The sequence below is a fragment of the Salminus brasiliensis genome, chromosome 3 (assembly GCF_030463535.1).
Source record: "Salminus brasiliensis chromosome 3, fSalBra1.hap2, whole genome shotgun sequence".
In the NCBI taxonomy this organism is placed as follows: domain Eukaryota; kingdom Metazoa; phylum Chordata; class Actinopteri; order Characiformes; family Bryconidae; genus Salminus; species Salminus brasiliensis.
Window position 1 is genome coordinate 21,605,553 of NC_132880.1, and position 19,081 is coordinate 21,624,633.

The 19,081-nt window shown below is 37.3% G+C and overlaps 2 protein-coding genes across 2 annotated transcripts; both read right to left on the reverse strand.

Annotated features, from left to right (window-relative positions):
• Positions 1-3,127: 3,127 nt before the first annotated feature.
• On the reverse strand, positions 3,128-6,690 carry LOC140551270 (uncharacterized). Its single transcript, XM_072674664.1, has 8 exons — positions 6,654-6,690; positions 6,371-6,463; positions 5,703-5,852; positions 5,481-5,579; positions 5,307-5,399; positions 4,296-4,382; positions 3,581-3,670; positions 3,128-3,247 (listed from the first exon to the last, which is right to left on the reverse strand). Exons 1-8 carry the CDS (start codon positions 6,683-6,685, stop codon positions 3,166-3,168), a joined length of 726 nt encoding a protein of 241 aa, XP_072530765.1. The 5' UTR covers positions 6,686-6,690; the 3' UTR covers positions 3,128-3,165.
• Positions 6,691-10,236: 3,546 nt separating this feature from the next.
• Positions 10,237-16,495, reverse strand: LOC140551064 (uncharacterized). Its single transcript, XM_072674434.1, has 11 exons — positions 16,202-16,495; positions 15,136-15,198; positions 14,847-14,994; positions 14,654-14,758; positions 14,301-14,393; positions 14,018-14,074; positions 13,313-13,396; positions 12,105-12,197; positions 10,970-11,065; positions 10,486-10,578; positions 10,237-10,360 (listed from the first exon to the last, which is right to left on the reverse strand). The coding sequence occupies exons 2-11, from the start codon at positions 15,182-15,184 to the stop codon at positions 10,237-10,239; spliced, it is 942 nt and encodes a 313-aa protein (XP_072530535.1). The 5' UTR covers positions 15,185-15,198; positions 16,202-16,495.
• Positions 16,496-19,081: the final 2,586 nt, after the last annotated feature.

Below are 19,081 nucleotides of genomic sequence, written 5' to 3' on the forward strand. Positions count from 1 at the left end.
ACGTGCAGACATAGATGACAACATTAAACTAGCAAGACAATACAAAAACTTAGACTCGTTTCTGATTTGAAGTATGAGTATAAAGTGCATAGAAATTTAACATGCCATGACATTATATGCAGACATGCACATGAAACATGAAAACACAGCAGGTACTGAGACAGTAAAGAATAAAATATATAAATAGGATAAATACAATGCAGACAGATTAACATGCTATGAGATGTGGGTTGTGGGGGTTGGGGCTTTAGTTCAGTCTCTGTGAGTTTAAAAGTCTAGCTGCTTGTAGGACAAAGCTATTGCAGAACCATGCAGTGACAGCATGGATGCTCCTGTACCTTCTGTCAGACAGCAGCAGTAAAAAAGTCCATGTGAGGGATGACTTGGGTCTTTCACAATGCAATGTGTAGTGTGAATATCTGTGACAGAGGGGAGAGAAACCACTATGATTTTTTTCAGCTTTCTTCACTATTCGGCTTGACCCGCCATCCCTTAAAATCCATGGAAGACAAGTATCAAGGCTTTTTTCTGTCCTGGCACCAAAGTGGTGGAACAAACTTTCCCTGGGTGTCTGAACAGCAGAGTCGCTCACTGTCTTCAAATGCAGAATGAAGACTCACCTCTTCCGAAAGTACTTAGGTGAAGAATAGAGTATTATGGACTCCTTATTGACTTGTGTTTAGTAGTGTCTAAGATTAGTGCTGCCACTGTTGGGCCCTTGAGCAAGGCCCTTTACCCTCTCTGCTCCCTGGGCGCTGGAGTTGGCTGCCCACCGCTCTGGGTGTGTGTGTGTACTCACTGCTAGTTGTGTGTGTGAGTGTGTGTTCACTACCACAGATGGGTTAAATGCGTAGGACCCATTTTGCTGTACAGTGCACACTGTACAGTGACAAATACGTGCACCTTTACCTTTACCTTTAGTATCTTTAAATTTTCAGCCTATTCAAACTAGCTGAGGTTATTCTTGGGTAAATAGCAAAGCACTTTTGTAAGTCGCTGTGGATAAAAGCGTCTGCTAAATGCGTTAAATGTAAATGTAATCTAGCTGTCTACTTGTTGAGGAACTATGATCAATATTTCTTTCTTTTATTTATTTACTTATGAACAAATACACAAACCTTTGTCTTGTGCCTATAAGGAGATGCCAGGAGACCATAAATTAGATTTTGTCATTAATTTGGCAGTGATTCTGGGGGGTTCAAAGAATTTTGATTTCATTGCTTGAAATTCCACAATTCTATTTTATTGCTTTAATAAACGGAATCATGGGCAATATAATTTGACTGTACAAGAATTTACAAAAACTCTCTTTCATGAAAGAACAGATCTTTTACAATGTATTGTCAGTTAAGTAAAATTTATTACATGAAATATCATTGCATAATAACAGACGTCCAGACGATTGGACGTTCTCACAATTGTGGTGTTCTCTCAATTAGCAAAATGGAGATCACACTGGAGTTCAGTGATTGTGTCTCAGGTGACTGTAGTCACCTGTCTGGAAGGTCCACTGGTTAATCTGCATTCCTGGCTACAAATACACCACAAGGACAGAAAAAAGATTCTGTACAAAAAGCGTTATTGAAAAGTATGTCAAAATCCAAAAAACAAAATAAAGCCTTTTGGCCATCAGACTAGATGCTATGTTTGGCGGACACCAAACACGGCAGATCACCACAAACACCATGTCCTGAATTTGAGGGTGGATTTGAAAAGAGCTGTTCACACCCTATACCCAAGCAATCTGAGCAAAATATGGAGGATATGAAGAAAAATCACAGTAGCCGGATGTGCAAGCCTGATTGTGACCAATCCACACAGACAGTGCTGTGATAAAGCACTAAAGGTGTATTTACTAAATACTGACTTAAAGGATGTGAATATTCATGCAATCACTGAATTGACATTATATTTTTCATTTGATTGGCATGGTAAATCCTTGCCAAATTATATTGACCATGATTGCATTTATGAAAGGGGAGTACTTCAAAGGGTGTTAACACTTTTTATATGCACTGTATTACCCTCAACTTTTTATAACATACATAGCTAATTGCATTTACCAAAAAAAAAGGGTCTGACTTCTCCTTTTTTCCATCATCCATTTAGCTAACCCAGATGGCTGGATTAAGAAAAAAATATTGCTGAAGATTCAATCATTAGAAAATAGTTATTGTTTTTTATTGTTACCTACAGTAACTCTAGGCTGTAGTCACACAGATGTGGTTTGAAACTGAAGAAAACAGAATGGCACCCTAGCCAGAGATTAGTAGAAAGAACTACTAATGCTTCTGTTTGACCAACAGGTATAATGCCAACAAAAAATATAACAGGTAATGTTACTCAAGTCAAAAGTAACCAAATCACCCTACAGCACACCCGGTCACAACAACACAATAACAAGCACAACCCCACAACTGTGATGTCATCATGGTTATATACTCGTTTTTGTGTTCTATTGCATTAACATATCTTTAGTCATAGAGGTGCATTTTTACTTTAATGCATTACAAATACATTGTTTGTAACATACCCCAAGCTCATGTAGATGTTTAGCATATTTTATGACTCTTGCTAGGAAGTACCAGGTTAAGCAAGCAATGCTGCAAAAGGAAAACAGTGCACCATCAATCCTGTTACATAAATTTTCCTGTAGGTCCTTTGTTGTCATATGAGTGTTTTGCTTTGCCTTCCTACCTAGCATGTATTATCTGGCATCCAAACATCTTACAATCTATAAAGTAAAAGTGCTTTGATATATCTTTATATAATATTTTATTTATTACCATGAGTGCCTAAATGAATTTACCCTAAAGAATGTTTCCTCTACATTTATCAAGTGATTGCTGGCAAATCCCAGTCCAACCTGAAGATTGATATAATATTGCATTTACTTATTTCATGCAGCTTTATAAATAGGATTATATGCTCTTTTAAATAATTTCTTTACATAGTCATATATACCCTCCTAGCAAACAAGAATGAATATACAAAGCAAGTCATAATTGATATGTTAATTCTAACATACAGAAATAAATGATTGTAGTGATGTTATGTGAATAACACCAGACAACAGAACTTTTGACAACCATTTTGATTACATTGTTTATTTTGATTTTGTTGTTTATTAAGTAAACCATTTCAATGAACAGTGTGTCTGGTGGATCAGATGGTTACAAAGTCCCAAGTCTGAGTCAGTGGAGCATATATGTAGGTAAATCCCATCATCACCAATTTGAGGAGAGCCCTGAAGCAAACACATTCAAGTTATAATATTGTGTTTTATTCAAGCCTGCCTTGTATTGTGCTCTTAATAAATCAAATAGCTTATTATTCAGTAAGCTGCAATTACATGGAAAACTAAACTGAACACTTGATTTATTGTTATGTCAAGGACTGGAAAATTGGTGATACAGTTGTGATGTCAAATAAACTATTTTCTCATTAACATATGCAGTACACAGCTTGCCTGGGCTAGGCATATTTCAATCTGATTTCAAGTGCAAGATTGTTTTACTTAAATGTTTTTTTTTATATAAATGTTACTACATTCTTATATAGTGAGAAAAAAACATCTTACTTTAATGTATCCTCTGCCTTCTTTTTATCCATTCCTTCTGTCAGCTGTTCATATTTACCAAGGAAACCTAATATGTAATCCACATAAATTCTGTAAACACACAAAATAATAATATAATTACACTTAAACCTTTAATTGAACTTTTATTTTACCTGCTGGGGATAACAAATAGCTAGGGTTATTAATAGATTCATATGCAGAACATTCAAATAATGGACTGCATTCCTAAAGGTGCTTTACTGTATAATACATTCAGTAGAGAAAATGGTCACAAATTAAATTTTTTTTAAAATTGCTATTAAAAAGCTAGGCAAGTTAGTTTTAAGTTAGCACCCACAGAAAACTCATGCAGACATGAGAACACAATACATCTCACAGGTAATCTGTAAAATGTAAATAAATGTACATGTACATTTGTGTTCATCAATGTGCAATGTACATTTATCTCCTATATACAGAGATTATCTATTCAGCAGTATAAGAGCTGTATAGATTCATCCTTCAGTTCATCAAAGGCAGCTTAAAACTAACATATTAAGCTTCAAATATAATTATAAAAAGCACTTTTCTAGGTAAAAAATGTTTATACTGAACTTGAGCAGAATTGAGGCTTACATATATAACAAACAATATCAACACATTTTATTTTAGTATTTACAAATATATTCAAAACATTGTTCTGTCAGTTTAATGTGCATATCTGCATATCACAAACCTTTCAGCTTCATCCAGTTGATCCTGAGTAAGGACTCCTTTGGCCAGTAGTTTTTGAAGGCAGACGTCTCTTATATCAGCCCAGTTTCTGGATGATGAAAGCAGAGACATTTCAGTCTAATCAATATTAGCATTATATTTAAAAAAGATAGATGTGCTTCAACTATATTCAACACACAAATTAGTTTCAAATAGCAATGGATTTGACTGTTGCTGAGCTTGCAAAATTTGAACCAGCTTTATATTATAGGCTAAACCTTTGACTGTAGTTTTTATGAAGCTCTTTTTAAAGGTTAATGTTAATTTAACATTTTGACAACTTGGACCATGAATGGACAATATAAATTCAACTGTGCACAGAGATACTAAATGCAATACACAATTTTGGAGTCCTACATAAAACATATAGACATGTCGTTGGTAGATAACTACTTCAAATTAAGAATTTTTCTATTAGTCCATCCTGGCTCTGATGAATAAGCTTAATCTAAGTCAAGTCTCGACTGAAGAATAAATGTCAATGCATGTCCATGTCGGTTGAGGCATGTATACAAAGCTACTTAAATAGAATGTAAGTAAAAGTACTATTGACTACTGCTTACTCGGTCAGAAAAATGTTTTGCTACAAATGCATTCTTGTTCATCAAGGTACAACATAAATTTACCCTCTATCAAAGTTCTTAAACCCCTTTAAGTCCCCTGCAAAAATACCCAGAATTGGTCTCTAAGGTCCGAAAATATACTTTTAATATGTATCACTTTCACTTGCGCATATTTGTATTCATCACTTTTTTAAAGAAAAAAATTTAATGAAAAGCCTGGAGACAAAACATAGTGAATGGGTAGAATACAGTTATGTTCCCTTACTGAAGCCACTGAAGTCAATTCACCCAAGTAATGGTTTGGGTCCTCTTTTCTGTGCACTCTTGGCCCACAACCAAATGTCTGGATCCTAACTTTACAGCATATTTTTATGTAAACAAAATTGAAATGCGTAACTAGTAAAGCTTACATGCTCAGTAATCTTATTGTGTCGTCATCAATATCAGCATTAACTTTGTTGACAAATGCTTCAAATCTGTCAAGGAACATCTGTCTAACAGCCCTAAGGAGTAGAAAAAACAACCAGCAATCAATATTAATTTCACAGAAAAAAAACAAGTAACCAAATAGTATGTAAGCTTACCGTGCTTGTGGAAACATGACATTTGGTTTCTTTCTTTCTTCATCTGCAAGTCTGTTGAGTTCTTCTCTGAATGACTTCCACTTCTCGAAATGCTCCTCTCTATATATTTACCAAGGAATAGAAATAAGTCTAAATATGATATGCATAAAAAAAGCTAAAAAAAAAGTATACAGCACATAAAATTGATTGTTAGTCAAAGTCATTAGTACAATTAGTGCTTACCTAAAAGTCTGAAATTCTTCAGTCCCAGCAAGAGCAATAGCTATATCCATAGCTCTCAAATACAGTCTTTTCATTGTTGAAAATACACCCATTTCACCCAGTCTTTCATAAATGGGGTAAGACTGAACAACACTGGACATGAACACAGTCCTATAAAAAGAAAAAAAATATGATATATATAGCAAGCATATTTCTTTAATTGTAATGTGTAGGTCATGTTATTACTTAACTTTATCAACTTAAAATAATTGCTACAATTTATATCAAATGTGTCCTTCTCCCCAAAGCATTGTTTCATTAGTAAATAATACATCTTTATTTTCAGCAGGTCTATAGCAAGTTCTAAATAAATTATCAGTCAAAATGTAATCAAATGGTTTTTGAATTAAGGAACAAATAAAAGAATTAAATTAAATTCTCATTATTTATTTTGTGTTTTTAAACAGTGCAAATACAGATAGAAATCATATTTTAAAAGACATTCAAATGATTAACTTCTTTTGTCACTTTTTGTTTATATTATATTGTATGTTATATATACAAGACATCAAACATGTCTTTCAGTATAAGAAACATTCTGTGCTGTGGCTTCCACTCTTGTTCTGAAAATCTCTGTGTTGCACTCTAAAGATATTTTACCTTTAAAAGATATTATATTCAAATTGTACCTTAAAGTTCTTGGGATCCTACTTTCAGAAAACAAAATCATTGTAGTCCAGCCAGCCATCTGATAAAATTCTCTGTAAAAATCAAAGTGAAGTCTGGAAAAATAAACAAACACATGTAACTAACAGAATTATCAGACATTGGCCAGGCAGTAAAACAGAAACTGGGAAAGATGAAAGAAGTAAGCCCCAACTGACCAGGACTAATAGGTTGATTCTTCTGTAGCTGGATGGTAAAATGTGGAAATGTGGAAGTTTAGAAGCTAATCAAAAAAGAATAACTTACCTCAAAACATCATTTACTGTTTCTGATTCCATTATTGGTTTTATCAGTTCATATAGAGTTTCATCCAGTTTTTGGTCGCGTAGTTTTCTGTGTGAATACAATTGTTACAACAATGTCTGTTTTGTGTTTGGATGTAACTGGAATATTAGAACAACATGACATGTTGAGAAATCGGCAAAGAGACGAAGAGAGTAGTTCTTTGTAGTTTTTGTAACAAAATAAGATGATTATTATGGCTGTGGCTGGACTTTTTGAGTGTGAGAAGTGAGGCTTGTTTAGTCTAGACCCTTTTTCCACTGCTAGTGATAATGATAGTGTTTGTACTAAATGCGAGCTAGTTAGCTCTCTGGTGGAAAAGGTGGACCAATTAGAGGTGTGCATCATGGAGTTACTGAAGGATAGAGAGCAAGAGTCACTGGTAGCAGCCCCAGATGCCTTAGGGAGAGCTAGCATCCCCCCCACTCCGGCGTTAGAGAATACACTAGATATTATTCAAAAACACTGTAACACCTTCACTTCTTTTGAGATTCTCTACATCAATATATCAAATCCAGCCATAAATAAAAATGCATTCACACTGATTAATATTTATAGGCCTCCAGGGCCCTATTTTTTAAATAATTTAGTAATTTTGCTGCAGACTTGGCAGTGTGCAGCGACAAAGTTATTATAGTAGGAGACTTTAATATTCACATTGAAAAAACAGACAATCCATTAACAAAGGTGTTTGTATCAATTTTAGATTCTGTTGGCATCATACAAAATGTAACTGGACCCACACATTACTGTAATCATACCCTAGATTTAGTCCTGACCCTGGGTGTTAGCATTGATCAGCTAAATATTCTACCTCAAAGCATAGTAATATCAGATCATTATCTCCTTTGAGCTACATCTTAGGCAAAATGTTAATTCGTCCCCCCAACACTGTCTAAAGCACACAATAACCCCAATGACAGCTGTACAGTTTACTAAAAACCTCCCACCCCTATCGACCTTAGCTTACACTCCGTCAGACCAAATGGAGCTAGTTAAATTAACAAACAATCTAGAAAATACCCTTTGATCAACCTTAGACAAAGTAGCACTGTTTAAAAATAAAATGATAAGGCAAAAAAGGCTCGCACCGTGGTACAGTGATCATACTCATACCTTAAAACAAACAGTGCAGAAACTAGAGCGTAAATGGCGGTCGACCAAACTAGAGGTATTCCACTGTGCGTGGAAGGACAGCCTTAATCAATATAGAAAGGCACTCATTAAAAACCATCCCAGAGTTCTTTTTAGTGAGATCTCTAAACTTACTAAAAGCCAGGCAGATACTCAACCCCAGATTCCAACATCTTTAACCAGTCATGTTTTTATGACTATTTTAATATTTTAAAAAAATTAGACAACAAATTCAACCCTGCTTATTAAATCAAACATGGCCGTCACCTGATGTAGCTGCTTTAGAACATAACTTGTTGTTTCAACCTGTACACTCGGCCCAATTCCCTCTAAATTGCTAAAAGAAATTCTCCCAATTATAATCAGATCTCTTTTAACAATTGTAAATGCATCCCTTAGCCTTGGGCATGTTCCCCAAACCCTTAAAATAGCAGTTATAAAACCTTTAATCAAAAAACCAAACCTTGATCCTAGCGTATTATCTAATTACAGACCCATCTCCAACTTAAGATTCGTATCTAAGATATTAGAAAAGGCTGTGGCCCAACAACTCTGCTTATACCTGAGTAAAAATTACATGTATGAGAAATTCCAATCTTGATTTAGACCCAATCACAGAGACAGCCCTAGTGAAGATTACAAATGATCTCCTTCTTGCCTCTGATCAAGGCTACGTATCTTTATTAGTCCTACTAGACCTTAGTGCAGCCTTTGATACAATAGATCATACTATATTACTAGAAAGATTAGAGAAAATGGTTGGAATCACAGGGACAGCCCTATCATGGTTCCAATCATATCTAACGGGACGCTATCAATTTGTAAAGATAAAAGATTTATCTTCAAATTACACATAAGTAAGATATGGAGTTCTGCAAGGCTCAATTTTAGGACCGCTATTATTTACATTATACATGTTACCACTGGGATCAGTTATAAGCAGACATGGTGTTAATTTCCATTTCTATGCAGATGACACACTGCTCTATATATCAGCCAAACCTGACGATAAATTTAGACTTCAGAAAATGGAGGACTGTGTAAAGGATATAAAACTCTGGATGTAACGTAACTTCCTTCTCCTCAACAGTGGCAAAACCGAGTTGCTCCTTTTTCAAAAGACACTAGATATAAATGATCTGACTTAATGTTAGACTTGTTAGGCTGATGCTTCCAATGTTCCTGGTTTAACAGCTAAAAATCTTGGCGTCACATTCGACTCAACATATCGCTAATATTAGTAGAACAGCCTTTATGCAGCTTAGGGACATTGCCAAACTAAGAAACTCCTTATCACTACAAGATGCAGAAAAGCTAGTACATGCTTTTATTACCTCAAGGCTAGATTACTGTAATGCACTTTTGTCAGGTTGTTCCAGTAGGAACCTCCATAAACTTCAGCTGGTGAAAAATGCTGCAGCCAGGGTCCTTACTAAAACTAGAAAATTTGACCATATCAGTCCAGTTCTATCAGCACTTCATTGGCTCCCAGTTAAATTCCGTATCGAATACAAAATTCTTCTATTAACATATAAAGCCCTACATGGCCTCGCTCCTGAGTACCTGCGGGATCTTATTGCATATTACGAATCATCAAGACTACTTAGATCTCAGGGTGCTGGCCTCTTTTTCGCCCAAAATTCAGAAAACCTCACCAAGGGGAAGAGCCTTTTCTTATAAAGCCCCCCATCTCTGGAATAACCTTCCAGAATGTTCGGGACTCAGACACAGTCTCAGTCTTTAAATCTAAGCTGAAAACTTATATGTTTAGTTTAGTTAGCTTTTGGTAATTAATGTTTCTTAGATAAAGGTCGCAGGCCGAGGGGTTCGCGGACCCATGGAATTGTAGTATACTGAGATGCTGGAGCTGTCATCTCACTGCTTACACGCGATCACTCAGGTTTGTTGACGGTGGAGCAGATAGATGCTGGTGTTTTCAGGGTGCTCCGTGTCCGTGTTACCTTTTGGCTCTCTCCTTTTAATTAGGCTGTTATAATCAGACCTGCGGGAGTCGTCAGACATACTCTGATGCTAATGCTCAACATTCTCTGCCCTCCATAAAATTCCTCTCAGAACTAACTTTCTCTTTTTACCTTCTCCGAGTAAATGGCCACCCAGCCTGACCTGCTGGAAGATTGCCCGCTGAGGTCCCCTCTACCTGCGTCAAACCAGCTGCCACCTACCAGTCCGGCCAGCGGGCCGACTATAAATACTTTTTATAGTCACTGTAGTGTGTTCATGATTATTAACATACAGTGCCTACATACATATATACATACATAATGTTTGGGATAAAACCTTTTTCCTGGAAATGTCCCTCTGCTCCCCAGTCTAAACTTTTAAATCAAACCAATCAGATGTGATTTTAAAAAGTATTTAACTCCCTCCCACCCTCACACACATTACCACAGGCCTACTTAAACCCCCCTGGCCACAGCACCCTAACCACACAGGTGGTAGCCTGTGTTCCCAGTGTGCTCATTTTTGGTAACCAAAATAGGGTCACCCTAGCTTCACCAAAGTTAACTGGTGTGAGCCTTTAGTGACAACACAGAGATGCCATTTTCTTTATTACAAGTCAGTGCAGCATCAAAATAAAAGCTGTCATTTTAAAGTACAATTGCTAAATAATGTTCCTTTAACTTTTATTTCAATGACTCACCTTGCGACGTCTTCATACTGTGTCTCTAATAAAGGAGTATCTGTAGAGTTCAGATATCGATCCCAGTAAAAAATAGCCCCTTTAGCGATAGTACTGTGGAATACAAGAAAAGAGATGCTTAATGCTCAGTTTCTGATTAAATTGCTTCCTGTTAGAAAGAATTATTGCCTCCTAGATGTTTTCATTGTTCCATTCTTCTATTTAATTCTGGCAGAATGTGAAAAAAAGGTGTCCCATCAACATACTTTCAAAAACGTGTCTTAAAGCACTTGTGGTTGTTGATTGGGATGGCGCAAAGCAAAAAATGGTACAAGTACTGTAGTGTCTCTTAAGAAATGACTAGTATAGACTGTGCTATCAGTTACAGTATTTATTTGTGCTGACTACTTAACCAAAGTTTAAGTTCTGTCTAGAATTAATTTCTCTTCTGAATCCACAGAGAAACTGTACACACATCAGAATAGTATCTGATGAAGGTGCTCACCTTATTATCAAAATTAATTCATCATCTTCTTTCTCCTTTTGAATTTCGTAGATTTCATTTAACTTCTCATGGACATCTTCAGAAAGTCTCATAATCCTTAAAGACACACAGGTAGTGATGCTTGCAGTAAACATGAAGTCATCAAGTATAATTGTCAGTCATTAAAATGCATTTACAAGCTAAATTAAAAAGAGATCCTAACTGGTATTTTGTCTGTGTAATATGACTCTTAACATGCTGATAAAATGTTTTAATGTGAAATGCAACTGTTGTATTATAGACATATACAGTCAGGTCCTTATGTATTTGATGGTGACATTTTGGAATTTGCCTTAAGAAGCTTTTGGATTGCTTTTTTATGTTTTTCATCATTATCTGCATGTACCGTGTGAGGCCATCATATCAGTTTTGTTGCATTTGTCTGAATATAAGCAAAAAGTATAGCTCAATGTTATTCACAATTTACCCTGCAACTTCTCTTAGCAGATAATCAATCAATAAACACCATACATGTCCATGGTATAACAATGCCTCTATCATGTTTGACAGATTTTTTCCTTCCCCATACTCAAGTTCCTTGTAATCATCTATCCAAAAAATCTTGTTCAGAACTGGGGTTTCTATCACTCTATTCTGATCTTTCTTTTCTTGAGTGTTACCAGTAACTTGCATTGTAAAGTAAGCCATGTTTATTTGACTGTAGGCTTTGGCAGTAATGTGCCTCATTGCGAGTGTCCTTGATTTGACTAGATTATTTAAAGTTTTTCTTCATCAAGCAAAGATTTCTGTACCAACTATAAATCTTTTTTGTTTTTCAGGTTTTTCAGTCTTGCTACCAGTGCATTCCTTCTTTTTGTTTTGTTTAGTTTGCCACCCCTAAAGTTTCCGCAATGTCTCTGATAGGTTTGCTTTTATCAGACTAATGATAGATATGCATCACAACCTCATATTGAAAGTTCTTATTACCCATTACTAACTAATGCTTATTCAACACTTGGAGTCAACTCTTTTTATGTAAAGTAACCTTGAGGTCGTGTACAGATTTTTTTTTTTCAATTGTCACGGTGCAAATACATAAACTTGATTGTATATTATATAGTTATAGTCAGTGATTTATATATAATAAATTACTTACCTTTCAGATAATTGATCGAAATCTATCTTTTTAATTTCTGTTATCAGCTCCACACCACCCTTAAGAATATTCACAACAATTGTTTCCATTACACTGTTACATGTAAAGAAAAGGGGAAGTTGTCAATTTTGAATCCATTTTGAATGACAACAGATGACACAAAACACTTTTCAAGTATTGATCATCTTATTTTGCTCCTGGAAGGGAAGGTCCATGCAAATCTGGAAACATTGTTAGTTCTGAAGCAAATGGAAATTTCTGGATATTTCACAAGCTTCACAAATAGACGGTTTTGTATGGCATGTTAACAATAAGTGTTAGTTATAGTTAAGATATGTACCTAAATGTACTGGCGTGTTTTACATATTTCTTAAGTAAAAGTGAATTTTCTGTGTTAACATTATATTACAGCACTATTTGTTTACTGATACTGGGATGCATAGACTATAGGTGTACCTAAAGAGTGTTCTACAGTCCTTGATGTAAGTGGAGTGACGTTTTTTTTTTTTTTTTTTTTCTACTATAGCATATCCACCATGGACTGCTGGCATGGAGCTTAGTTTCATCCTGACTGTTCTGGAGACCTCTGTTCATTACCTTGTTTGTAAACCTTGTCTTTCAGCCCCAGTTCTTATAAAATTGGTTTATTATGGTTGAATAATTCTGAGACTGCTGTAGTCATTAAAACTGTAATTTTGTGTTAAATTGAACAGCTGGCTAATAAAGTTGGCCATTAAACCTAATTTACAATAATGGTTGAATCATTTTGATTACAGCTGAATATGGGTTACAACTATGTTCATAAAATAAAATGTGACTACACTAACTTATATTTCCACTTTTTACAGTTACTGTTGCCTTTCAGTTGCCTTTCTGTTGTTGTGCAATTCCCCAGCCACCTTGATGTCTTGATAAAACATGTGTTTTTACAATGTGGCCAGTGTAAACATACACTTAACAAACTGTGTTGCTGCTGCGCCTGGCACATTTTCATCAGTGCAATGCACTGCTGTAGTAAACTTGTTGACCACACAAGCAGTATTAGCAGTGGTGCATCTGGTGATCTATAAATATCAAGATTGAAGCCTAGAATAGAGGGGATGCTGATGTACCTAATGAAATGGTCAATTGCAAGTGTGTGCCAAAGTAATAGCATGTTTTCTGTTCAGGAACAACTAACCAAAATTATAGCAAAAATGCATTCTTACTTAGTGGATAGCAGGTAACAAAGAAACTCCAAAGGTTCACTTTGAATTGATGGAGCTTCCGGAAAATAGTTTTCAGCCAAAGTGCTATAGGACACAAAATAATGAATGTGATGTTATGGAAAATACGTCCAAATGATCCTCAGGATGTGTTCTAAACAATCCTAAAGACAAACTGCAGACATCAGCATTGCCAATGGTCTGTTATTATATTAATATGATTTGATATTAAATATTAAATGAAGTGTGCATGGGGTTCACTTAAATATTAAAATAATGTATAAGACTAAAACCTTGAATATAACCATTCTAAAAGCACAGCACAATCTATAGCCCTCCACATATTTTGTGTAACAAAAGCACTTTTAGAAACCCATTAGGCAAGTCATACTGTAAAAAATCTGTATATTTATGTTATTTATCTATTTTTACACAAAAAAACATAATAAACACATTAGCATTGTTTTATTTGTAAGAAAGGTTCACTCTTAACACAAAAATTCTGTCAATGACCTTTGGGTGTTCTTTACAAAGGTTGTGTCCAATTTTGACATTGTTAACTATTGTCATAGCTAGTGTTAAGTTTTATTGACATATATTTAAGGAAGACCTTCACCAAATAGAACTTGTGTCCCACAACAGGCAGTGTCCTACATTACAGCAATTTTACTCTAATGTTAATCGTAATAATAATAAAAAAAAGCTTACCCCCACATGTCATTTGCTTTGGCTCTTTCAATGGTCCCTTTGAATATCTTTATGACTCTATGAAATTTAGTAGGAAAATTAGTTAGCATGAGATATGCAACAATGCAGTACAAATGTATATTATTTGCATGGTGTATTTGGGTGCATCAAACCAAGAATAAACTAAAACCTCAACAACAAAATAAAATAAATATAATTGAATAGAAATAGTTTGACAACCCATAACATTGACCCATTAATCTGTGATTTTCAAGCAAGCAGCCTTGAGAAAAAAAGAGTTTACGGTTGGTATAGTTGAGCATTTTCCTCCGTGGCTAATGTGTGGATCATGTTTTTGACATCATCTTTGTAGTATAGGACCAGTCTTCGAAGAGTGCTGTGAGATATGGAGTAAATATAATAAATTGACCTTAATTACCTACATTCAATTTAAACAAGAGCACAACATTTCCCACACACAGCTGGTTTACATTCCCTGATTAGTGTGAGATTCTAAAAGATTTATTCTGCACCAGCTGTGGCTACTCTGGATATTATTAATTAGCTGACAAATTATTTGAACAACAGATCAAATAAGAAATTGCATTTGGTTATGCTATAACTTAATTACCGTAATTATTAACAGGTTGAACTTACCGTGCTACCACAACTATATCATCCTGCACACCTTTACCTCTTTCTTCAACACTGATTTTGTTTGCTGTCTCTTTGAAGGAATTCCAGTGACTTTGAATAGCAATCCTAAAGAAGCAATGGAAGATCTTATTGTATAGAATTTTATTTTACTCATAATACAATAAATGAAGTCAGATGTCTTGCTGTTCATTACCTGTTTGTTCTCAACATATCATCTCTCACAAGTTTTTCAGTTGCCTCTTTGATTTTGTCCAAACAGTTTAAAAAAACGTGGACCCCAAATTCCAACACTCGATCAATGTTCTCATAATCTTTCTCTGATATCATAGTGCTCTCAGCTCCTTTAGACAGACAAAATTGCCTTTAAATAACACAACTTCCCAAATTCACAAAAGTAAAGCATTTGACCTACTAGTTTCTCCATTGCTGCAAAATGTAAAGGTGCGATACATGCAATGACACAAATTTAAATTTACACATACCAGAAGACAGAAGTCCTGTGAGGGCTACGATGATCAAAAGTTTCTTCATGTTGAAATACCTGACTGAAAGTTTAGATGTGTAATGACATATCACAATGAACTTGACGTAGTTTCTCCTGGTAAGTACACTGAGTATTTAAAGACTTAGACTTCTACTGGAAATCTTTTTGGATAATGTCAGATTTAGTGTGTCTATCCCAATACTCCACAGACGGCATATGAGCTCTTATAGTCTAGTCTGAGCATGTTGCTCCACAAAGGCAAACAAGTATCTGGTAAGAGTTTACAAATATTTGAGAGATTGGCATAAACTGATGTGTGCAGATGTTATCACCAGGGAATTCAAACCAGACAGTAAAACAACTATAGACCATTATGCAAATAGAACTCTGTCAATGATAAAGCCAAACGTGCTAGACTAGTGTAACACAGGTTCTCATCTTTTGAAAACATTACATTTTTTTTTTTTTGTTATTTTATGTCAGAATCCTACATATCCTATCAGATCAAATCCAATAATATTGTTTCTCCCTCACCATTCTCAGAATCCAACTGGAGACACAAGTTTAAATAACTACTGTGCCTATTTGCACAGGCCGAGACCTTGATCTGCTTCTAAAACTAAACACGGCATGCTGAGTCACTGAGGGCATCATCTGATCAATCATGAAGTGCTAAATAAAAATAAGTAGATGATTATCAAACACTGCTTTGAGTTACATTTATATAGATAGATAGATAGATAGATAGATAGATGTAAAAACATGTGTAAAGCAAAGTTAAGAGCAAAGTTGCCTCCCATATATGTAAAGATAGGTAAACAAAAGGAAGATTAATAAAAATATAACAAAGCAGTTAAAGTAAAATGTGCAGTAAGTAATGCGCACAATATTATGCAGATGACAGTGCAAAACGACAACTGGATATCCAGTATAATAATTACACTAAACCTATTCAGTAATACAGTTGACAATAGTAATGTAATATGCATTATGAAATGCATATAACAAGACAGCTAAATGACATGTAAATGACAAGACAGCATAAATGACATTGAATTGCTAACCTTTCTTGTTCAGTCATGCTATGGCCCTGGAAACCTGGCTCCAAATCCTCTGCCACTACTTCCTCCTCCTCTGCGTCCTGTGCATTTAGCAGTCTTTCCTTCAGCAGTTGTTCATCGGTTGGTACAGGGGGAAGAGCGATGAGGGAGAGAGGAGCACAATAATCAGCCCCTGCTCGTTCAATGCAGCATTGGTAGTTGCCGCTAGGGAGAGTTTCATTCCATCTTCCAGTCACATTTATACCCAGCTGATTGCCATCTTCTGGTAGTGTTATTAGTGTGATGTTGACCCCACTCTTGATCTTTGCTTGGGCAATGGGGTCATAGAGATATTTCCGGTAGTCTGTATAGCTGTAAAGATGGCTGGGTACTTCTTTGATGTGGCAGTTTAGCACTTGTGACTCATCCACATGTGCTGTGATCATTTGACGCAGGGGGTTGTCAAATGCATGTTTCCACAGGTAATCTCGCCCGCTGGATGTGTAGATTAGGTTTTTGCGTCCCATCTTGGCAAGTCCAATGTCTGAGGCAGGTCCCTCAGTCTCCCATTGGACAGTGACAGTTGCATATGTTTGTGCTGTTGCCATCCCAGTAGATGAGCAGAAACACAGTCACACCCCACCCCGGTGTTCTTGACAGTCCCCAAGTGCCCATAGTGGCCGGCATTGCCGAAAACGCCCTATAGCACAGGTCCTGACCTAAGACGGGGTGTGCTGTGTTTCGCTGTCCTCCACCGGTGGTGCCCTCTTGTAGTGCGTGTGATGTGCCCACGTCGCTCGTCCTTCAGTCCTCACAGCTGTGTGGGTGACCATCAGCACGTGATGCGGTCCGTCCACCCTCCTGGCTGGAAGTCGTGCAGCGGACTCTCTGCTGGGCTCGGCAGCACTGCTTTTACCTGTGTGCACGAATGGGGTCCTGTTGTCACTTGAAACTCGGCTTGGCAGCCCCCCATCTTGGGATGATTTCTCTCAGGAACGCCTTTGTGACTGCTGCTCCATCCTGTTTTTTCTGTTGGAAAAGCCTCAGACCACATAGTGAACATGCACAAAACCAGCAAGTATTTTTTCCCTTCAGCCGGAGTAAGTTCTACAAAATAAATTTGTCAGTGCTGAAATGGTCCAGTTGCTGGGGGGTGACCAGCAGGTTGGGCTCTTGTGAGTCCCTGGCCACGAGTTGTGTTTTGTGCACACACTAAACATTTTGAACAAACATTTCGGGTGAGTGTAGTGATGCCTGGTGCATACCAATGTTTTTTTATGCTATCAACTATTCCCCCTTTGGACATGTAGCTACGCCCATGTACAATTTCAACTAGGCCCCTCATGTATGCTCTAGGCAAGCAGGGGCGATTTGTTTGTGTGTGTGCACAAACAGAATTTAGTTTGCTGCATTCGGCTTTTCTCCATTGCTTAATTTCTGTTGCAGTAGCCATGGACTGAATTTCAGTGATGCTTGCAGGCTGTGTAGTGTGAGGTAGCTGTGAAGCTTGTACGGCGGCTGTAGTGGCTGTGTGTTTGATTTTGCTCCCTAAGCTGGTTGGGAAGTTCCTGTGCTTCCAAATATTCCCGAAGTCATGCAGAAATGCCCCAAGAGTACCTGCTGTCGCAAAAATTGTTTACTCTTTTGCCTTCGGGTAATTTGCATGCTTCAGTCAGAGCTACAAGTTCTGCAGCTTGAGCAGAGTATGATGGGGCAGTGGCTGTGTTTTGAGCACTTCTGTCTCTGAAACCACAGCATATGCTACTCTGTTAGTACCTGTGTTGTCTCTGCGAGCAGAGCCATCCACAAACAGCTCCATTTCCGCATTCTGTAATGGTTCCTCTGTGAGGTCAATGCGGGGGCTACATGTATGTTGTAGGACTGCCTGGCAGTCATGAGGTTCCCCGTCCTCAGCTGTTGGGAGGAGGGTGGCTGGGTTGAGAGTGGAGCATCACTTTACAGTGATGTTTGGCATGTCTAAGAGTGTGGTGTGATTCACAGTACCCTTGACAAAGCCTTGTAAAGGACCTTCGAATGAAAATGCAAACCAGAATTGGCTGTCTGGGTGGACAGGTATGCTGAAAAAAAAAAGGCATTTGCCAGGTCAACTACTGAAAACCACCCATGATCGCTTGGTATCTGAGAAAGGATGGTGTATGAGTTGGGTACTTTCCGGTGCTCGTGGATGTACATCTGCATTTACAGCTTGTAAATCCTGCACAAATCGCCACTCATCTCTGCCTGGTTTCTTAACTGGGAAGATTGGAGTTCGCACAGGAGAGGAGGGGCATGGAATAATTACTCCAGTTTCTTTCAAAGACTGAAACACGGGCCTAATGCCCTCCAAAGCCTCCTTTTTTTTAAAGGATATCTGATGTTGTTTGGGCCTGTAATCTGACTTTGGCACAATACGGACTGGTTCACAGTTCTTAACCAATCCCACATCATGTTTCCCACACGCCCAGAGTGTGGGAGGCACAGATGACAGCTCCTCCTCCTCGGTTGGGGTGAGTGCAACACCGGTGAAGAGCTCATTCTGTGTGAGCAGCTCCACAGTTCGGTTCACCAGCAGCTCGTAAGCATGCTTTGGTTTTCACGCATTAGCAGTGGGGCTAAAGAAAACTAGGGTTTTCAGTGGGTTGCCAGTCCGACAGTCGACTGAGCCATGCAGCCCATGGCCCCACCTCCTCCCACTGCATTGTGTCCTCAGACCTCCCCAACGCAATGTAAGGAGTCGAATCCGACACATCAAACAACTCACTCTGTACTTCGCACAACTGAACCAGGGCAGCAGCCCACCGATCACTCCACACGAGTGCACACACGTTCAGCATTTCTCTGTCTACTCTAGAAAACTCAGTTTCATAGTCAAAATCAGGTCCATCAGAAACATGGGCCATACAA

Excerpts from the sequence above, each read along its gene's own strand:
- LOC140551270 (XM_072674664.1), bottom strand. The coding sequence starts at position 6,685 with ATGGAATCAGAAACAGTAAATGATGTTTTGAG. Across the intron at positions 5,853-6,370 it reads AGGATCCCAAGAACTTTAAG|GACTGTGTTCATGTCCAGTG; the intron begins GTACAATTTGAA and ends TTCTTTTTATAG. Across the intron at positions 3,671-4,295 it reads CAACTGGATGAAGCTGAAAG|AATTTATGTGGATTACATAT; the intron begins GTTTGTGATATG and ends GTGTGTTTACAG.
- LOC140551064 (XM_072674434.1), bottom strand. The coding sequence starts at position 15,184 with ATGAAGAAACTTTTGATCATCGTAGCCCTCACAGGACTTCTGTCTTCT. Across the intron at positions 14,394-14,653 it reads GATATAGTTGTGGTAGCACG|CACTCTTCGAAGACTGGTCC; the intron begins GTAAGTTCAACC and ends CATATCTCACAG. Across the intron at positions 11,066-12,104 it reads TTCGATCAATTATCTGAAAG|GATTATGAGACTTTCTGAAG; the intron begins GTAAGTAATTTA and ends TGTGTCTTTAAG.